Source organism: Eupeodes corollae, chromosome 1 (genome assembly GCF_945859685.1).
Source record: "Eupeodes corollae chromosome 1, idEupCoro1.1, whole genome shotgun sequence".
NCBI classification, from domain to species: Eukaryota; Metazoa; Arthropoda; class Insecta; order Diptera; family Syrphidae; genus Eupeodes; species Eupeodes corollae.
Window position 1 is genome coordinate 51,690,374 of NC_079147.1, and position 21,913 is coordinate 51,712,286.

Consider the following 21,913-nt stretch of genomic DNA (forward strand, 5'->3'; position numbering starts at 1 on the left):
GCGATTAGAAAAAACGATTGTAGTGGCACTAAATCCTCAAATTGCGATTAAGAAAAACGAGAATCGTAAAAATGACGATACTCGTATTTTTATTTACGAGTGCCTTCAGCTCTCGTTCAGCTTTCATTTTGGGAGTAGATGTCAAATGTCATTTATTTTTGTGTTTTTGTTCGGTTGGTTTTTGTTTTGTTAAGTGCGCAAAAAAATGTAAGTAAATAATAAATAAAATTGTCAAAAACATACAAATAAGTTATTTCTAACCTTCTAGGCCTACAACTAATGCTAAGCAGTTGGATTTGCTGGTAGCTTTTATGGAAACCAATCCAAACATAGCAAAAAATTACTTGCCGACGAGCCAAGCCAAAGCCAAATCCAAAATTCTTTGGAAGGCTTTGACTGATAAGCTTAATGCTAAATGAAACTTTGAAGGTGAGGATCGATCTCTTCTAATACATATTTGAATGCGTCCTTGTTCAAACGATAAAGAAGCGTGAACCTGGCAAATATTTAAGGAGTTTTTTTTAATACTAGATGGAAAGGATTTCAATTTATTTACGTTGAACTTGGAAGGCTCATTGGGTTCGATGAATCTCTTAAAACTCTTCTTTTTATACGCATTTCCTCTTCTTCTTTAGTTTGGGATTCATCAATCGCTCTTCACCATGACTTTCGTTTCTTCGAGTTTCGTTTTTTCTGCCGTTCGTTTCGTAATTCATAATAAGGGCCCAGCTGTTCAGGAAAATGAATTTCCGTCCGCAAAATAGAAAAATAAATGTGCAATTACACTTTTTTCCTCAAAAAAAATTCTTTGTGTTGTTTCCGATCGATCAGTATACAATTTCTATTTATAATCAAAAGGAAACACCGTAATATATCGATTTCAATGATAGCAATAATTGGTCCCTTATTGGTAACTTAACTCACCCAATGAATGCAGTACGATGAACTCTAATGTCAATTTTTTTTTTTAAAGAACCAATGCATTTAAAGCTAGATATATTTCATGAATTTTAATGCAGAAATTTAATTTTTAAGGTCCAGTTGTAGATATCACTAAAATCAATCCAAAACATTTTTGAGAAAAAAGTGTAATTGCACATTTATTTTTCTTTAAAAATGTAATGTATTTTTCTATTTCCCGGACGGAATTTAATTTTGCTTAAAAGCTGATACTTTTAAGTTCAAAAGTGAAACGAAACGTTCCACTGATTTGTGTTCCAATTTTACACAATTCCAATGACAGATCTCTGTCAGTAAAAATTTTTCGGTGGATTTCAATAAGGATTTTTTTTTCAATGGGCAGACTCAAACAACAAAAGGGACTTCATTTGCAGTCAACTTGATTCTATGAACGTAAACATTTGACCAAGGCCACTAGTTAGTAATAAAAATCAATTTTCAGTTGAATGGAAAAACATTATTAACTGTCATTTTGAGAGAAGTAAACTCGACTTTATAGTCGACTCGACTTGCCAATCAGATACTAGAAACTTGCCTTATTTTAAGTGCCTTATGTGGTATGAAACAGCTCAATGACAGAAAATTGTAATGTTAGCTATAAACCTAGCAAAAAAATTCCAATGATTGGTTTTAATAATAAAAACAAATGATAGCCATAATTTGCTCCTAAAAATTAAAACAGAAAACTGAAATGTTTTATTGATGATCGAAAGGTTCTGTTAAGTTGTTTCCAATTTATGGAGCAGCGTGAATTCTCCATGGTCATCCTGCACAAACGGACTAGTTTGGCAGGGATGCCAAAACTAGACATTGCTCTAAACAGCTCGTCCCTATAGATGCTGTCATATGCGGTCTTGAAATCCACGAAAAGGTGATGGGTGTCGATTTGGTGTTCTTGGGTTTTTTCCAGGATATGCTGTAATGTGAATATTTGATTGACTGTGGACTTTCCTGGTCTAAAACCACACTGATAAGTACCTATTAGGTGTTTATGGGCTTTAGACCTTCACAAATTACGGGAGAGAAGATTTTATAGGCGATATTAAGTAGACTGATTTCTCTTTAGTTGGTGCAGTTTAGAGGGTTTCCTTTTTTCAGGTTCGGGCAAACAATACTGAAGTTCCATTCATCGGGCCTGCCTGACAGCGGAATTCATTTCGTCGTCGCCGTTATACAGTCTGCAGAAGTGGTCCTTCCATATCCTCAGCATTGACTGCGGTTCCACTATGCTGTTTCCACTTTCGTCTTTGCAGCCTTCGGTTTTAGGTTTATGTACCTGTGAATTCCGTTTCACCTGTTCATAAAACTTTCGAACTTCATTCCTGCTTTTAAACCTCTCAACTTCTTCTACCGGACGCTTCCCATGCCCTCTCTTTTTCCTTCTGAGAAGTCGGTGTTCCTCTCGCCTCTTCTGCTCATAGAGCGCATGAGCAGCTCTCGTCCTTTTATGAAAAAAATATTATTAAGGCAAAAACACAAAAGTTGACGTTTAAAATTAATTAAAAATTTGTCCACCAAACGTACAAAAGGTACATAGTTGCAGGTTCAAACGACATAAGGGATCTTAAAGTTAGGCAAGTTTGTAGTATCTGACTGGTCAGCTGCAAAAAAAAATACCATCAAATTAAGGCAACTTTATTGGAAATTTGACTGAAAAGTTGGTCAAAAAAATCTCCATAACTATTAAGTCAAGTCAACCTCTATCACTTTTTTCATTCAACTGAAAGCTTAACTTTATTATTGTATGATTTATTTATTTTCTGCACAACTTCATTTAATGCTTTCTGTAAAAGAGTTCCTTGTCAATTTTAAAAAAAGAAATAACTAACATTTCTTTACAATACAAAATACCGATCGTGATGGACTTGTAGCTTGCCTGAGGAGTGTTTTGTCGACAATAATTTGTTTAGTACTGTTTGTACCATAGAGGAAATATATTATCTAGAGTCCCGACCGGTACCCGTCCTACCTGAAACACCCTCAAATTTTATTCGAGGTGAACTCTCCCAAATTCGAGGTGAACTCTCACAAATTCTCTATCGGTGAATACATGTGAGTGGAGAAAAAAAAGCAAAATGGGGGATTGGGCTAAAAAGAAACTTATGGAATTTTTGTGACCTGTCAAAAATGACAATCAATTTCGCAAAACAAAACAATGGGTTTCGGATTTTTAGAGTAAGTTTTTGTTAATTGTTTTGATTTTTAATATAGTTTGATATTTTTCAGACCAAAATTCTTTATAATGAAGAGGGTATATACAAGTCCACTTCATTGAATAAAAATTAAGTCAAATTGCAGTGAAGGAGGTGCAACAATAATGGATTTATTTTATATTCTTTCTTTTCATTTTAGATAGTGCCAAAATGCAGGAAGCAATTTCCTTTAAGTAATTTGGAAAGCAAACCAAACAAGGCGCTGATTTGCAGGTAAGTTTTTTGTATATTATATTTCTCTTAACAAAATAATATCAATGTTTTTAACTACAGATACTGCCCATTGTTTTTGTATGTACTTCTCAACTGCAATAGCTGCCCCAGGTGTTGACGGCGGAGGTGTCACCATCAAAACCATTAGAAACAACACGAACAAGTCAATGATGCAAGTGGAAGTTTTGCCATGTAATAGTCGACCGCTGACGCCCTTCTCCATCAATTGTGTAAGTACGTATCGAAACATTCATATCGTAGTCAACTAGCTTAATCTTCATCTTCTAGGTGTAAAGAGTACTACCAGTCTGCAGTTCTGCAAGAGACGCAAACAAAACAAGAATACAATCGCAGGAAGATTTCAAAAAATGTCCAACCCTGACTGTAAGTGAGTTCAAATTTTAAATCTACAACGAATCCATTCATTTTGCTCCTAAGGATCGCACTGGCTTAACGGTGTCAATCATTCGGAGGCAAATGAGCTGGCCCGACAAGAATCCCCCAAGAAGCCAAACAGATTCAGATTAGTCTCTCGGCAGCTACTGACAATGTCGGCGAATTAAATCCATCGATTTTCACACAGAAAATCAACATCAAAAAAAGTAAGTCAACTTCCATTTCAGATTTCCTTATATAATAAAAATTAATTTCTTTATAGTCACGACAATTCAGCAGCGTCATGGTCAACCTGCCGATCAACCATTCACAGTGAACAACCTCTATTCGTAGCAGAAGCGCTCTCTGCGTTGTCGACAATGCGAATACAATGTCATCAAGCCGGAGTACCATCCAGGATCGATCAAGTATCGCATTCAATTGTTTGCTAACTACCATGTGCCAGACGTTCTGCTTGTGCGTTGTGAAAAGCCACTGAAGCCTGGCACGTCCACTGAATTGATCCTCAAGCTAACTAACCCAACGATGTACCATATGACCACAACCATTATGAAACTGCTAACCAAGGAAGAAGAACGGCGAATGATCGACTTCGAATAAAAGTTCAACGAAAGGAACCAAAGTAAAAAACAAAAAAAATCGAATTGGAAATTCTTATTCTATGTTGTTTCTCTTATTTTTTTTATAAATTCACCACTTGGAGAAAGTCCAATAACGTAACAATTAAATTGAACTTCACACCTGAAGAAGGATTGAAACCAAGCGATGATGTAGATGTTACCAGGGATGAGAATGCTAACCACGAAAAGTGAAACATTTTGCCCAAAAAAACGAAGTAGATTTGTAAAATATGTAGCAGATATTGAAAAAAACACAAAATACACACTAAGACTTAAAATTATAGGTATTTGAAGGTTAAATGCTTCTTGAAATTCGCAAAATTCAGTTTGTCGTTTAGAACTGTGAGCAAAATAAAACTAAACATCTTGTAAGTATGTCTCAATTTGAAATTCAATTTTTTTTATTGCCGCTGATGCACATAAAGGCAGCGAATGACAGGCACAATGAATCAATTCAACACATCTTAAATGAAATTTTGTGCGTTAGACAAAATTTTAAAACGAAGCAGAAATAAGTTGCTACGTAGCAGATACATACAAATAAATTAATGAAGTAGATCTGCTACATATGAAGTAAATACTCATCTCTGGATGTTACCCTTAGTTTCTTGATGAAATATACTTTTGTGAATACATACACACGCCCGAAAAGAAATAATGTCAAAAACACGCATTATCATCGAAAGTTTTTGTAAAAGTTGGTCAAATTGAAGCCTAGATTTATTTCTATGTACATATATCTAGAAAATAATCTTTTTTTCAAAAAACTTGTTTATTTATTTTGAGCTATACTGTAATTTTGTATATATTGTATATTCTATTGTTTCTTTGCTGACTAGGATCATTTTTATTCAAAATTATTTATGATTTACTTTACTTTAATAATAAAGGAATTTGTTTTGAATTCAAAGATGTTGGTGCTTTTTGCTTCAGAGGACTTACATAACTAAATGTTCGTTGGAAAAACGAATAAGCTGTATAAAGTATATTTTTCTTTATTGAGGCATTACAAATTTAATATTTGTAATACTTATTCTTCTTATGTTTTGGTTCATCACGTTCGTGTGTATTCTTTCGCGATTCCATGTGGTTAACAGACTCATGAGTTTCATTTGATTCTACCTAAAGTATTGATTTGTAATACTTTTATGGTTTTAAAAAGTTCGTGAGTTTATTGTTGATGCTGATTACGAATACGAACTTCGATTTTAGCTAAAAAAAACTATTTTTCAACATTATTTTTGTCAATATTCAATTTACTACAGGAACTTGATGTTTTATCCTAAGACTACAAATTCGTAATAAAAAGTACGAAACAAATTTGAACGAAATACTGAGGAAAAATATTGTAGGTTTGAAAAAACATACATAACTCATTTTTTTGTTTTGAAAAAGCTATTTCATGAATTTAGATTAAAAAGTCTACATGATTTAAATAATTCCTTATCACAGAAAAGAATACAGTATTATTGTTAAGGACTTTTAACTAATGTGAATTTTAATTGTATAATCTAAACAAATTGTTTTTATTCATATACTCATCCTTGCCAACAAAAATGGAACATTAACCATTTTGAACGGATCGATTCAAAATCGAAAACTATGAACAAAGAAAACATAAGAAATTAACAACTTGAAAATCCAAAAAGCCAGAAGTTAAGCTGCAACAAAGCATTAACAGCACCAACAGTAAATAAATGAACGCTCATAGAATGAACTATGCCTTCAACGAACCATTAACTCGAAGTGTTAGAGAAATTAATAACTTATCAAATAATATTGACTTTAATTTTCATATTAATAGAAATACCTTCAAATATATGTATGCTTAGTTTATTTTTTTTAACTTTACATTCTTAGTTTATAATATAATATTTTAAATAAAACTTGTCATATTCATTAGTCTATTTGAGTATACTCTTAACTCTAATGGATGTAATAAATAAATAAAATACAAAACATATGAAAATGGGAACGGAACACATAAACTACATTTACTTTTGATTGATATAGAACCCTCCAGTTGTGATGATTCTGATCGCATCAGCTGAAAGAAGAATTTTAATTTTAAAATAAATTACCTGAAGCAAAAACTTAACACTTTTCACTTACTCTCAGTTGTAAAACATTTAGCTTTTAGTGCCAGATCAAGAATGGATAGTCCAGGCTCCGAAAAAATCTCAACGATCGGATTTCGTTGTAATTCAGTTCACCTAGTCCTTCAACATTTCCCTTATAGAGCACCGCTGTGACTTTTTCGTCTTGTTTTAGACATACCTCTGGAATGAGAAAAACTTAAATAGCTAAAAGAAGTGATTTATTTGTTTATTAAAAATCACCTCCATAGACTTGAAGCGTCACATCTTCTTTGTGCTTTTCTCTTCTCTGGTAATTTTTTGTGTTCTTCAATGAGAAATGCAATTTCTTCTTTGTGGGATAAAAGTGAACAACTTGAGAAGCTTCTCGACTTCAGAATCTGGCATTTTCAAAAAGAACTGATAAAGAACAAATGGCGACTTTTTTCTTCGTTCAGCCAAATACCATTGCAGCAGATTTTCCGAACTTGTCTTCTCCTCCGTTGATCACTATTGGAAGTGCCAATCCAAATACTGATTTCTTTTTTTCTACTCTGCTGATAGTTCGTTGCCAGTCATTAAGTTACCCATTTGTTCACTGCCTCCCATTTGAAAGCGACAATTGTATTTCTGAAGCAAATGCAACAAGTCATAACCCTGGAAAATTTGTTATGTGAATTCGGTAAAGCTCATTCTAGCTGCACTATTAAGTCGCGACTGGACTGACGATATTGAGAGCAGTAATCCCATTCGAAAGTGTCTTCCCATATTGGCAACAAAGTCCTCTACATTCAGATTTTCTTACCATGATGCATTGTTGACGACTCTGAAAAAAGATTATCAAAACGATTGAGTTTTTAAAGCGCATTAGGTTTCTATTATAGTTACCTAATTTGTCTAAATGACCGACAACCCTAGTTTATTTCGTTTTGTTTTGCCACTAGGATTACCGATAAGACCCGTATTCCAACTAACGCAATTGGATTGTGTCTTTCTCGATGCCATGCAGAAGTCCAATTATTACCAGGAGATTGCCAACGTTAGACTATCGGCAGCTTGATCAAAGCCGGCGTAGATTGATTGTTGTTTACCTGTGAAAAGTTTTGCCATTTCCGGACTGCCGTTTTAAGAAGAACAGAATATAATTCATTACAATATACAACTTACCCAGCGGTGTCTGGAAAGAGATCCTGAAAGAATCCTCTATCAGCTAGAGCCAAGTTACGTAGGGAAATACTTCTTCGGATATGATGAAGTCACTTTTTAGATCGATGAATTAGTTGACTCTGGATCATTTTGTATAAAATTATTTATATAATATAGATAAAACAGTTAATCAGGAGTACTATTAACAACTTTGTTTTATTAATTTTCACTTTTGTTTTGATTTATTTGTTTTGATTTATTTAATTTAATTTTCGCTGTCAAAATACTTACCTCGCTTTTGATCTGTCAAAACTGGGTACAACTCATATATTGCGCCACGTTCGCATTGCAGTTCTAGGGTGCGCCTATACTTTCGGCATGATTTATTCTGTTTTTAGCTACACTTTTCATAAAAATTATAGAATTTGTTAAATATTATTTTTAGCACTGTTTTCACTAAAAAGGAGTTGCAAAATTAATTTTTCTTAAAATATTGCATTTTTTTTCAATTTTTGAATTCAACGGATCTCTTTTTTGAACGGCTGAGTTCACCTCATAGTTTTTTCCCCCGCGGTCGAGCAATGTGGGCACAAATTCCATAACAACTACATTCATAATGGCTTGGTCCTATAAAAAATGCACGGGACCACTAACACTTGCTTATCCTTATGGACAAAATCCTCCCAATTTAGCTTGTAGGCCGAAAGAGAGCAAACCCATTAAGTCGGGACTCTAGATAATATATTTCCTCTATGGTTTGTACTATGAACTTAAAGCAGAGGTTTGTGAAGTAAAGTTCTAAATTTGAAATTTATGACACTTGAAAAACTAACTAGTTGCTTTGTTAAAAATGTATGTTCAAGGAATGAAGTTGACTGCAAATGAAGTCCCTTATGTTTCCTGAACATGCCCACTCTTATGGGGTATTTTGTATACAAAAATGGATCAGCTGATTTTTATAAAGCCAAAGCGAAGAAGATATTTGATATCCTTTTTAGCTAGTTCCCTGGGATTATCAAAAGAGTAGTCTCCCAGATGACGTTTGCATCTTAGTGAACGAGCACTGCAAGTGCAGAGGAGGTGAGAGATTGTTTCCTCTTCTTCCTCGTCCATTTGTCCTGCAGAAGTCATTTGAGGCTACACCAAGTCGTATTGCGTGTCTGCCTATAATACAGTGTCCCGTAAGGACACCTATTATGGAGCTAATATAAAGCCTGCTTTGAGATAACAAGTCCTTAGAGCGCTTTAGGTCCAGTGAAGGCCATATGAGTTTTGTGGCTGCGCATGTTGGTAAATTGTGCCACCTCGAGTTTGTTATTGCATAAGCTGTTTCTTTTAGCAAAAGTTCACATGTAGCTATCTGCATACTTATCTTCACCCTTTCAGGTGAAATAGGTATGACGGTTCCATTTTTAGCGAGTTCATCTGCTCTACAATTTCCTGTGATATCTCTGTGGCCCGGTACCCAACATGAATGTTAAATTGCTGCACCATCTCCATAAGAGATGATGGACAATCAAGGGCCGTTTGAGATTTGGTTGAGACACCGTCAATAGATTTAATAGCAGCCTGACTGTCAGAGAAGATGCGGATATGAGAAGTTGCTATCACGTTTTCTCTTAGCCAGAAGAGAACTTCTTTTATCGCTAAATTGTCCACTCGGAAGTCGCTACAAAGATTAGGGAGGCGGAATGAGGTGCTTAGATTAAGCTTTTATGAGTACACACCACTACCAACTCCCTCATTTGTCTTGGATCCATCTGTATAAAAATTAATGCTTTTGTCATCAAGAAGTTTTTGTCTTCCCATTCATCTCTGGATGGAACGAATACCTGGAAGTTTTTTTTTTCCAAATTGGGGTTTTGGAATAGTGTAGTATATGTACTTTGGTATAAAACCAAAGAGGTTCAAAATGATGGAGTGCCCCACATTGTTGGGTGGTCCATTGAGATGAGGCATTTAGTCTTATAGCTGTACTCGCTGCCATTTGTTTGCTGAAGATATCAAGGGGTGGCAGATGGAGGAGAGTGTCTAACGCTGCTGAGGGTTGTGGTTCTCAATACTCCGCTTGTGCAGAGACATGCAGTGCGTTGGACACTGCAGAGTTTGTCGTAGTATAAGTATTGGTCGGAAGACCGATGTGTATAGCCAGTAGGTTATGCGAGGTTGAAAACCCCATTTGTTTCCTATGGGTTTCTGCAAAGAAAAAGAGCTGCTGTAGCTTTTTTAACTCTTACCTGAATATAAGATTTACAACTTAATTTTTTTGGTAAAATATCAAACAAAGATATTTGGCTTCATTGATAAAAATTAGTGGTAAACTTTTTATTGAAGGAGGTACAATTACTTTGATCTTGTATTTAAGTGTAAAAAGGGCAAGGTCTGTTTTTTGAGGATTAATACTAAGTCCGCAGTGATCAGCCCATCTAGTGAGCATATTGAGTGCGTTTTGGAGGAGGTCTCTCAGTGTAGTAGGATGTTCTCCAGTGATGGCGATAGCAACATCATCGGCCACTATGTTTCACAGTAGAGGGGACAAAACACCACCTTGCGGAGTGCCTCTACCGGCAGACTTTTTCGTACAAAAATCCCCTATCTTAGAGTTGATGATCCTGCTTTTTAGCATTAGATTAATCAACTCACAGAGTGAGTATTCGACGTTTAGGACCGTCAAGTATTAACTGCCGAAATAACTAATTCTTCAGACCATTAAGAAAATAATTTTTCGGTGCATTATGCGCTTTTATAAAACAATACAATTTTCTTCAAAAACGTTAAACTTAACCACAAGCTTTCAGAATCAAGACTGTATACACTAATTGATTTCTTCTCTAGATCAAGAAAAGAATTCTCCGGTTCATTTATTTGCATTCAGAAAATTAATTTTAAATCTAACCACAAGTGTCAACATTTGGCCTGACGAAGAATAAATTCAATAATGTCAAAATTTAATTCTTCGAAAAGAAGCGAAAACGAAAAATTACACATTTGTAAACGTTTCGTTTAAAACAAATTTGTTTTATTTTTACCTATGCCCGAAACGCATTTCATATCAAATTAATTCACTTCCAGTGTGTCAAATCTGACAGATGTCAACTTTTCAAGAACCAAAATATATTAATCTTATGTAGAAACCTAAAAGACCTCTCGAAGTCTTAATTATTTTTACAATTTAATAACTGAAAATAATAAATACTACACAAAATGTCCTTACTACCTCCACCAATAAAACGTGAACCATCAAATGCATCAACATTTTTTGAAAATCAAGAACTAGATGAAATGGCAAAGCATTTTGTTGGAAACTTTCAAAGGTACACAGCTAGTATTCAAATCACATCACATTTCCAATCTAAATTCATGAGACACGAATTATTAAAAAGAAAAATCTTTCTAGATTTCGAGAAAATATAATAATACCAAGAAATTTAGGACCAGTACAAATCAAAAGCGACCAGGAAAAACTAGTGGAATCCACTCTTGAAAGTTGTGGCTTCAAATCAGTAATGGCATGTGTTATGGGTATGAATGGTGGCCGGTGTGAAAGTGACATTTTAAATGTTGTAACATCTTCTTAGGATACGGATTAGGTGCTGCTATTGGACTATTCAGTGCATCAGTCAATCCAAATATAGCAGACCCATTGGCGAATGAAAAACAACAGACTGCTAGGCAAATCTTTAAGGAAATGCGAACTGCTGTGCATTCTTCAGGAAAAAACTTTGCAATGATTGGAGCTGTTTTCTCAGCGGTAGAGTGCACAATTGAATCGGTAAGAAATAAATTGATTGGAATTTTAAAAAGCCAACAATGATTCTATTGCCATCTTAGAGTCGAGGAAAAAGTGATTGGAAAAATGGAACATATGCGGGAGGAGTTACGGGTGGCATAATTGGACTAAGGGCTGGAGTTAAGGCAGGCATTCTGGGAGCTCTTGGTTTTGCTGCATTCTCAACTGCCATTGATTATTATATGCACCAAAGATAAATTAATAACAACTATGTAAATAGCAATAATTATTTTAATAAAAATAAACAAAGATTCACTGTTAACGTTTAAACATTCGCAGTTTTTGACCCCCATCTGATCCATAAAATATTCCAAGTTGTGTTAGAGATCATGAGAGCTTGTTAAATAAGATGCCTTTGATTGCAGTTACTTACATTTCTTGGATCTCCTAAAATTAACCCGCTTTTGGCTTCCATTTCTTTTTAACCATGTTTTTCTGTGAGACTTTGAATTAAAGTTTTAGCTTTAATGATCTTAGTTTGGTCCCTGGATAAAAGAACTTATTTTATGGAGTACTTAAGTACAAAATAAGAAACTTAAAAAATTCAATCCAATAAATTTAGATAAAATATATCGTTAGCTTTACTTGACTTTATCACAAATTACATCGACTTAATTTAAATTAATTTTTCTTTTGGAATAAAATATTTTTTACTTTAATTTTTTTCTTTTTTTTGTTTAAATAAAAGAGGTTTTTGCCTCTTAGTCCGCTTCACCATCCAAATTCATTTCCACATACAGAGTTCCTTTGCGCTTTCCTTTCAGTTGAAAGCATAAAGTAGCAAGAGAATAGTGCAGACTCCAATGACGAGTCCCAATATCATCGAGTCACGACGTTTCTTTATATTTATCCGCTGCACCAAGCTGTAAAGTAAAACATTTTAAGAAGCAAGAAAACCCAAAAGAATCGTCAATCTCTTTACCTGGAAATCAAAGGAAATCGATTTGATATATCATTGAATCTAGTCTGTAGACGTTTGAACGACTGCCTCTGTGAGAGAAGGTGTTCCTTTGTCTCCATTGCGATGCTGATCTGATCGTTTATCAAAGAGTTGGAACTGTAATGTGAAAAAAAGAGATTTAAATCTGTCTCTACTTTTTAAGAACCTGGAAGAAACTTACCTGTTGATGTGACTACTTTCTTTCAAGTACATATCTCTCCTGCTCAATCCAGAACTAGAAGGACTGTTAAGGTTTGTTGATAGCCCAGAGCCGCGTAACAGCTCCTCGCGTTCCATGCGTGTGGTGTGATTGGCACATATTTTATTGAACTCTTGTCGGTAGCCTTGCAGAATTTCTCGATGTCGTTGGAGGGTGTGAATGGCAGCTGCCCCAGAAGTCGGCAATTCTGACATGTTCTCATTGAGTGATGAAAGCTTAATAATGTCAAATTGATGATTCACAATTTTAAATTTTCATTGGAAAATATTTAAGAAACAAATTTTCTTTTAACAAACCTTATCGAGCATTTGAGCAATTTCTTCCGAAAGTGAATCGAAGACATGTTCGCCAAGAAGCGGTGATGTATCTGCTGAACTATGACCACCCGAACTAGAGGAGCCTGCCCCAATTTTACTGAATGCAACGAGCTTCAAATCGATTTCATTCTCTAGGTGACGGGCTTGTTTACGGAGTGCTAAGTCAATAGAATAACTATAATAAATAAATTATTCTTATTTTTTATGTTTTATTTTGTTACCATCATAATTTGAGCTACTCATTTTTGTTTTCAACAAAAATAAAAACAAAAGACTTTCGAAGATAAAGCTGATTTGTCGGTTTGGGTCGTAAATTCTTTTTGACGTTAACGAGAAATGTCATCAATATGTACTGGAATGTTGTCTTTTGTTTGTTTGTCAGATTTTGATCTTTGGAAATTAAAGTTTAAGTCTTGTTTGGAGACAATCTGCATTCCCCGGAAGAAATTTCAATGCCACATTTTTTGATACAATAATATTTTAATTAATATAAAATTGAAATTTTTTATATTTAAGAAATTAAAACAAATATAAATAATTGATTTCGGATTGTGGAAGTAGTGATGACAGATGTGATGTTATGAAACTCCTTTCCAGTAATTCAAATGTCAAAATCAAGAACAGAAGCGGCCCTTACTGTCCGAACGCAATAACCGCGGCGCATGGAGAAGGGAAATACGAGAAAGCGTCAAGTGATGTGTTACTAAAACTTAAGTTTGAATTTACTTTACTAGGAGATAACTTCTAAATAAATAACCATTTTAGTTTTATTATCGAAATTTCGTTTAGAAAGGTCAAAGATTTAATCTGAGCAATACTTATTTGAAATATTGGTCGCATTCACAAAGCTAGTCAAAATTTAACTAGCTTTGTGAATGCAAAATTGCACTACAAAGCCAGTCAATCCGGTACTGTCATATTAATAACATATATACATACATATATATATATATGTGTTCTGAACTTCAAATATATTTCAACTACTTTTGTAGTTAGATTTAGCCAATGGTCGCATTACAAAGCTAGTGGCTACGTAGTGAAGGGATTCTGATTGGCTTAATCTAACTACAAACGTAGTTGAAATTTCCCCTCCGACGTAGTGTAAACATTTTTGGCTACAAAGTTAGTGGAGAATGATTTTGACGTTTCAGAATCAACTGCTCGGTAAAGATATACGAATTCAAAATGAAATAAATCATTCGGTATTTAAATACTAATATAAATCATTCAAATTGTGATTAAAATTTAATTTTATTTGATTGAATTTAAAAACACGAAAGAAAAGTTAAAGTTATCAAATCAAAAATGTTTCTTATTTTACATATTTGTATTTGTCAATAATATGACAGTTCCAGATTGACTAGCTTTGGAGTCTAGTTTTGCATTCACAAACCTAGTGGAATTTTGACTACGTAGCCAATAGCTTTGTGAATGCGCCCAATCAGAATCCCTTTACTACATAGCCACTAGCTTTGTGAATGCGACCATTGTTCACACCGATTAAAGAAAAATAACTATCTCATATGTAATGTTGACGAATAGATGTGAATTTCAACGGAGTTTTAAAGGAAAGTGTAATCATTTTGAGGAGAAATTTCGCGCATACTTAAATGACTATGAATCAGCTGTTCGCTTTAGATTTAGCGCTCCGATCAAACCCTACTCAGTACATATGTACTTTATTGTAAAATCCTTTAAATGTCAACAAATCTGAAACCAAATTAATTGGATTTTGTGATCGACCATGTTTACTATTTTTGAAATCAGTTTTAAATATTATAAAATTGCACTGTACAGGGTTATTTGCGGTTTCAAAATTAAACGTAATTAAAACACATACAATATATTTTTGTTATGACATTTATTTTTTTTTATAAAGTTTGAACGTTAAAATTATGTGTGAAACACTGCATCATTTAAATGACTACTACGTTTTTGCAAGCATCGATTCTTTTGAGGTAATTTTCGACCACTTTTTGACACATATTGGACGGTATATCAGCCATAATTTGACGAATGTTGGATTTTAAGTGCTCAAGAGTTAAAGGTTTATTTGAATAAATATGGTCTTTCAGGTAGCCCACTAAAAATAAAACCATATTCGGTCGAGTTGTCTCGTTGAGTCGATGTATTCTCTAAGTCATAGCTGGCAAAAAAAAATTAGTTATACAAATTACCATAACGCTCCGAATCGACGGTGACAGTCGTTCCATCGTTGTTTTCGAAGAAGAAAGGTCCAATCAGTGCGGACCAAAAAGTGCACCGAACAGTAACTTTTTCTGGAAGTAATGGCTTCTCTTCAATTACTTGCAGATATTCAGAATACCAAATACGACAGTTTTGTTTATTACCCACCAAGCGAGAAATGTGCTTTGCTTAAGAATTTTCCTCGTATGTATCTACGACGTTGTGAATCTTATTCCTGAGAACGATGAGAGTTCGACACATTCGGGTCTTAAACAACACTTTTAGTTAAATCAACTATATTTTTAGTAGTACGAGTGAATGATGATGTACAGGCCTTACAAGATCTGTAACCAATCCAGTTTCTTCAAATTTCTTCACAATTTTATCAATTGCTTGTGAAGATTGAAAAATCTTCTTGTGTAGTTGGCCAATTATGTAAGCCATAATCTCCTCTTAAAGATATGTGGCTGTGGCGGAATCACCATTTTTCTAGTAGGTTCTAACAATTTGTATGTATTTTGCGATATTTAAACGATCCATTTTGGTACAACGATTATGTTTCAAAATAAGCTATTCGTGGTGAATAGAACACGAACTTCTTTCTTGGCGTTGGAACTAGGGTTGCAAAATTTTAAGTCACTTCTTAGCTTAACTCTTATAGATTTAAAACAAAAAAAAAACTCTAAATCATAATCTGCCAGTGAATAATAAATTCAAACTCGTTTTAATTCAATAAATTAATTTTTAAGCTACTTGGTGACTTATGACTTATATTATAAGTTCAATTTTGGCTTGAGGCTTCAGAAATTTTGTATGAGAAATGAATTGACTAATTTGGTTAAAATCTCCAAGGATCATGATAGGTTAAATCATCCAAAATATTCTGGTAAACTTAACTAAACGTCATGTGACTTTTAATTACCAGAATTCCACTTTGTTAAAGAAATACCATATTTTTTCCGAAAGGTTTTAAAATTAATAATCATTAAAAGCGATATGTTTAAATGATTTAATATATTTTTTGTGTTGCTTAGAATTGGCATCTTCGAGTATTGGATTTTAGAAGTTTTGTGTGCGTATAGGGTCCGCCATCCAGGGTTTTTTCAACTAGTGCTTATTTCTTGAATGGTAACACTTAGCTCATGTCTGATTTGAAAGAACGAATATGATTGTTGCTTGAACAACGCTTAGAGAAGATGCTGATTTTGCCAAAAAAAAAATATCTTTTCAGATGAAGCTCATTTTGATCTTGGCGGGTTTGTAAACAACCAATATTGTCGCCTTGGGGCGCAGAAAACCCGCAAGCAAACATTGAAAAGCCGATACATCCAAAACGAGTCTTTGTTTTGTGCGGATTTTGGTCCGCAGGCATAATTGGTCCATTTTTCTTCGAAAACGACCAAGGAGTGGTCATTACAGTCAATGGCGATCGTCATCGAGCCATGTTGAACGATTTTTTGGTTCATAAAAGGAGGAGGAGGATATTGACAACATTTGGTTTCACCAGGGCAGCGGCCGGCGCTAGGTGCAACACACCCAAAGCTACACTTGATGTTTTTATAGCATTACAAAAAAGATGTTATTTGGCGGTATATGTAAAACGAAATAATGTTTGTGATAGCAAAAAACAATTTACGAAGTTTAATATTTGTCGTTTAACGAACGAATCAGCTGATTCAACTACACAGCATTTAACCAAAAGACCGTTCACCAAATTTTTTTTGTAAACTTAATATTTAACACAATTCGTAAAGTGTTAATACCATTATGTTAGTTCTTCAAACCTTGGTTTTAAGAAACATGCAAACGTATGTATCCATATGCATATTCCTAAATTAATAATCCACCCATAAACTTACAAAAGCTTATGAATAAAATGGTTCTTAATTTGTAAAACACTAACAAGATTATGAATAAAAATCATTAGATTTTTTTGACAGATCGTTGGATTGGATTTTAGCGATCATTATAAATTTCTGTCATTGAAACAAATTTCCTGATTGAATTCCACCAAAAATGTATCAGCTGTTAAGGAAAATAGAAAAAACACATTTTTATCGAAAAATAACTGCGTAGTTGATTTTTTTTCTCAAAAAAAATTCTTTGTGTGTGATTTATGGTCGATCAGTAAATAAATTTCAACTTGGCGTGCCAAACTGGAGACAGCTAGCTAGGGACCGAGCTGGCTGGAGACGCTTGTTGGTTGAGGCATAGGTCCGCCCCGGACTGTAGCGCCACCTTAAGTAAGTAAGTAAATACATTTTATTTCAATGAAAGGGAAACACAATCAAACTTTGTATATATATTAATATACAAAGAATCAAATATCCATTCAAAAAATGTTCTCGGTTGATTCCAATGATAGTTATAACTGGCCCTTAACTCATAAAATTGCAACCCTGATTGAAACTAAGTTAAGTTTTTAGCAAAACTTTCAAATATCTTAGTTCAATGGAGTTAATCAGTTTAAATGTTCAGGCTAGATTCTTGCATTTCATTTTAAACACGTTGGAATATAATCATGGATTAAAGATAACCCACTGTGAAAAAAAAACAAGTCTTAATATCATTTTCCATCCATTCCATGTCAAACCGACTGACAGTTGCAAAAATTGTTGATGTTTGGTGCTAGTATATAAGGGTTTTAGATAATAAATTTAAATGTACAAAATTAGATTTTGAATGAAAATTGTTCAATTTATTCTGTCCAATGAGAGCCGAAAAAGGGAAAAAATTGGAATTTTTTCACTTACAAAATTTTAATACACATATGTAGAAGAAATAAGAAGTTAGACGAATAAGATACGATTAAGGGCCCCCACAGACTGCAGACATTTTATCGGCCGATAGTTTAGTCGGCTTCTTAATCAATATGGAGTGAAATGCATATGCGCATCGGCCGAAAAGTTTGTCGGCAACCTATCGATAAAGATGTGAACTTTGCTTTTTCACTGGTCCCTTCACTCCAATTTTAACCGCAGAAGAAAAACTTAATTCTAAAATAAGTATTCTTAACGTTCAGTCTACTTCTAAGCCAACAACAGAAGTACAACAGAATACAGCAACCCTTGTACTCTTTTCCAATTTCGTAACCGACACCTTTCAAAACATTTCATCACCTGGCAACTCCAACGATTTAGCCCAGTCTTATTAAAATGTTTCAGATGAATCGCAAATATATGACTTGGAAATAACTTAATTTCTCAAAACGCCAAGTTTTGTAACATTAATTCTAATAAAAATAGTTTAAGAGTATTTGTGGTTTATGTTACCTTATTGTTACGCTCAATCTCTCTTCCACAGGTAAAGAAAGCCTTATATTTGTATCCTCCTTCACTATTGCAGGTCCTATTAGCTTGACAAGTTCATTGAAGCTGGTAATGCTCATTCGATAAATAGACGAACATATTTTTGGGTAATCAAGAAATTTGAAATGCATAGGGTAAAATTTTCCACTAACTAATCTATCACTGAAAATGAGATGCACCCAATAGTCAATACTCTCGTAATCTTTTCTTGATTTTCCTCCTCCGGAGTATGATGAGACCAATAATTTTTCTGGACAATAATTTTATTGTGCGACCACTTCAACAGTCTTTTTTTTTGTTTGTTTGTTTATTAACCAATTATACAATTATTACATTTTTGCTATCGCCCAGTTTACAGAGTTATGGTTAGAACTACCTTACTTCTGAAAAATATTATAAATAACGCACAATTTATTGAATTTTAAAGATACTCGTATAGTTTAGTTTGAGGAGGAAAGGTCATGAAAACCTCCTATTTAAGAGTTATATAAAAAAAAAGTATGTACTGTGATCAGTTTCACTAAAGATAAGGTAAAAATATTTATATTTATGTGTATATATTTACATATATATATATATATATATATATATATATATATATATTTTTTTTTTAATTAGAATTAATATCACAGAATTTATAGGTACTAAAGAGAAAAAGAAGTAAACAAGAACATGGAATTACTTAAATTAACAGATGAATGAATAATTAAATAAATAAGTAAGTAAATAAATAAATAATTGAATAAGTTGTTAATAAATAATAAATACGTAAGTTAATAATAAATAAGTGAATTAATAAATAAAAAAAATAAATAGACAAATAATAAATTTATAAATAAATAAGTAAATAAATAATTACATAAATAAATAAATAATAAATGAACAAACAAATAAGTAAATAAATAATATAACATAAATATGCAATAATGAATAAGATAATAAATAAGTTAAAAAAAAATAATACAATTTGTACATAATATTAATAAACAAAAATGGTAGAAGCTAGGAATTAAATTAACTTGTAATAAGAACATTATCTGAAATTTGACATCGAATATCATAATTTTCTTTTAGCTTTAAAATTCTGTCGGAAACATAATCGACATCGGTAAGATTATGCAATTCGCTAGTTGAAAAATGCCATGGAAGTTTGAGCATTAACTTCAAAACTTTATTTTGAGTGATTTGTAATTTTTTTCTATGCGTTTTTGCACACTGTCCCCAAACTGGACTCCCGTATAGCATAATAGCATAATAAAAACTTATTGTCATTGTTCAAAAGAGATTTTCTGTTAATAAGCGGATACAAAATTTGTATTGTTTTATTAACTTTTAATATTGTTTTTTGTACATGTTCATTGAAAGTAAGTCTTTTGTCCAAGTGTATTCCCAAGTATTTTACCGAGGTTCCCCAAATTATATTCGTATTGTTTAACATCACATTATTGCTGGGAAGAAAACAGGACTTGATTTTTTTTTTGAAAAAAAAATTGCCTTTGAAGCATTAATTTGAATTTTCCATTTGGTATAGTAGCTGTCTAAAATGTTCAAAACTGATTGTAGATTAGTTTCAATACAGAAACTAAGTACATCAGATGAAAAAATGGCAGTATTATCGGCATATATAGCCGATTCACAATTGGGCAGCTGAGGAAAGTCAGCAGTATATATGTTATAGAGGAGAGGGCCTAAAACAGATCCTTGTGGAACTCCTGCTGGCACACAAAGCTTTTGAGATAAATCACCACTTACTCGTACATAAACAGCGAAATATCTATCTGTCAAAAAACTTTGTACTATTTTAATAAGGTATAATGGGAAATTAAATGTTATCATTTTATAGATCAGACCATTATGCCAAACACTATCAAAAGCTTTTTCCACGTCTAAGAGAACTAGGCCAGTTGATTTTTGAAAATTGAAATTAGAACGAACATGCTTAGTTATTCGATTTACTTGCTGAACAGTGCTATGCTGTTCACGAAAGCCAAATTGTTGAGGTGGATAAATATTATTTCCATAAATAAAATCATTTAATTTGAATTTGATAAGTCTTTCAAATACTGTGCTTGTGCAACTTAAGAGACTTATAGGTCTATAACTCTTTGGGTCATTTGATTTTTTCCCGGGTTTTAAAACTGGTACAACTTTAGCCACTTTCCAGGATATAGGGAAGTATTGAAACTTAATGCAGCAATTGAATATAAATACAAGATATTCAAAACCAGTCCTTGGTAATTCTTTAAGAAAAATGTTTTTTGTTCCATCGAATCCTACAGATTTTCTTATTTGAAATTTTCGAATAATGGGAATCAAATCATCCATACCAACGTAAAAGTTGTCAGGTACGTCAAGAATTAATGAATTAAAATTGGTTATAGAATTTTGCACAGTATTTTCAAATTGAGGAGATACTATTCTGTTGAAAACACTGTGATTATCATAAAAAGTATTTGCAAGGGCATTTGCCTTATCGGTATTAGTAATACATATATTATGATTGTTTTGAAATGCAGGAACAAAACTATTTTTCTTCTTTAAGGCTTTAGCTATGTTCCAGAATGGTCTACTATTTTTATCTAAAGATTGGAGTTTTAAATTCCATTCAGAGTTTCGGAACATAAAAATTTAAGTTTTTATTGTATTATTAAATAGCTTAACTTCAATGTTTAATCTTGGAATACGATTACGCTGCCACTGTCGTCTAAGACGGTTCCTTAGCTTAATATCAGATGGAGATTTCTTAGGAACGGATACATTTATGCTTTCAGAAATAGTAGGATTAAAGACATTGATACAACTATCTATTTGTTCAGTGGATTCTATAGTGTCTAAATTTTTATCGCTATGTCTTTAACGATTTTTCAACAGTCAGTTACAAACTAGTTCAGCCCAACCCAATTAAACTATCGGCCGATAAATAGTTCAATTTACTTTGTAGAATGGAAGGCGAAAATGGAGAAAATTGGCATAAGATTGAATGGATGTACATATAATGTAGTTATTCATGGCAAAGAATTTGTTGCGAATGGATTGGGAGATTGGGACAAGTTTTTGACATTTTTAATATGATATAAATGTCAAAAAGACATTTGACGCCCTCCGCAGCCTACTTATTGGATTCTGCAATTAAATGTGATTCACAATTACTTTACTTATGCTTTACTTATGTTTTTTAAAACTTTTTTATTTTTGAAAATATGGATAGGTAACTTAATTTCAGGGATGATAAGAAGAACTGATGGAATGATATACTCGTACATATTGTAACGTATCTCAATCTTTTATATGATTTGATATCAAGAAGCTCAACCATTCACAAAAAGGAATTAAAACAAACACGAAATACTTTAAATAACCCATATCCACCAACAATATCATGGGAAACAAGAACAATACTTCCTTAAGGCAAAAAGTCAATGGGTCACAACACAACATAACCCAACAAACAAAACAAAAGAGCAAGTTGCCAGACGACTTCAGGTAATGCGAGCAACAAGCTTCAGCTTCAGTTCATTCAAAACGTGA

General features: G+C 33.2%; 2 protein-coding genes, 1 long non-coding RNA gene and 1 pseudogene across 4 annotated transcripts in view; 2 read left to right on the top strand and 2 right to left on the bottom strand.

Annotated features, from left to right (window-relative positions):
* LOC129939506 (Golgi SNAP receptor complex member 1) overlaps window positions 1–13,464 on the bottom strand; it is a 261,115-nt gene extending 247,651 nt beyond the window's left edge. The window contains exons 1-5 of one of the 2 annotated variants that reach the window (XM_056047540.1): window positions 13,112–13,464; window positions 12,870–13,048; window positions 12,535–12,788; window positions 12,336–12,470; window positions 12,171–12,276 (exon numbers count right to left, since the gene is read on the bottom strand). In XM_056047540.1, the coding sequence (XP_055903515.1) occupies window positions 12,174–12,276; window positions 12,336–12,470; window positions 12,535–12,788; window positions 12,870–13,048; window positions 13,112–13,133 (693 nt within the window). In that variant the 5' untranslated portion in view covers window positions 13,134–13,464 and the 3' untranslated portion in view covers window positions 12,171–12,173. Of the gene's footprint in view, window positions 1–11,956; window positions 12,277–12,335; window positions 12,471–12,534; window positions 12,789–12,869; window positions 13,049–13,111 lie in introns of those variants that run through there. The other variant, XM_056047539.1, reaches the window with a different exon arrangement.
* Window positions 2,889–4,398, top strand: LOC129939513 (uncharacterized). The gene is made up of 3 exons (XR_008780546.1): window positions 2,889–3,386; window positions 3,447–3,988; window positions 4,045–4,398. It is a non-coding gene; the product is annotated as an uncharacterized LOC129939513 (long non-coding RNA).
* On the bottom strand, window positions 6,220–8,180 carry LOC129939110 (tyrosine--tRNA ligase, mitochondrial-like; annotated as a pseudogene).
* LOC129939509 (mitochondrial import inner membrane translocase subunit Tim22) lies at window positions 10,731–11,683 on the top strand. Its single transcript, XM_056047543.1, has 4 exons — window positions 10,731–10,937; window positions 11,021–11,145; window positions 11,202–11,395; window positions 11,455–11,683. Exons 1-4 carry the CDS (start codon window positions 10,828–10,830, stop codon window positions 11,608–11,610), a joined length of 585 nt encoding a protein of 194 aa, XP_055903518.1. The 5' UTR covers window positions 10,731–10,827; the 3' UTR covers window positions 11,611–11,683.
* Window positions 13,465–21,913: the final 8,449 nt, after the last annotated feature.

Coding starts and splice junctions, on each gene's coding strand:
- LOC129939509 (XM_056047543.1), top strand. CDS start 10,828: ATGTCCTTACTACCTCCACCAATAAAACGTGAACCATCAAATGCATCA. Junction 10,938..11,020: donor TTTGTTGGAAACTTTCAAAG/GTACACAGCTAG, acceptor AAATCTTTCTAG/ATTTCGAGAAAATATAATAA. Junction 11,396..11,454: donor TAGAGTGCACAATTGAATCG/GTAAGAAATAAA, acceptor TTGCCATCTTAG/AGTCGAGGAAAAAGTGATTG.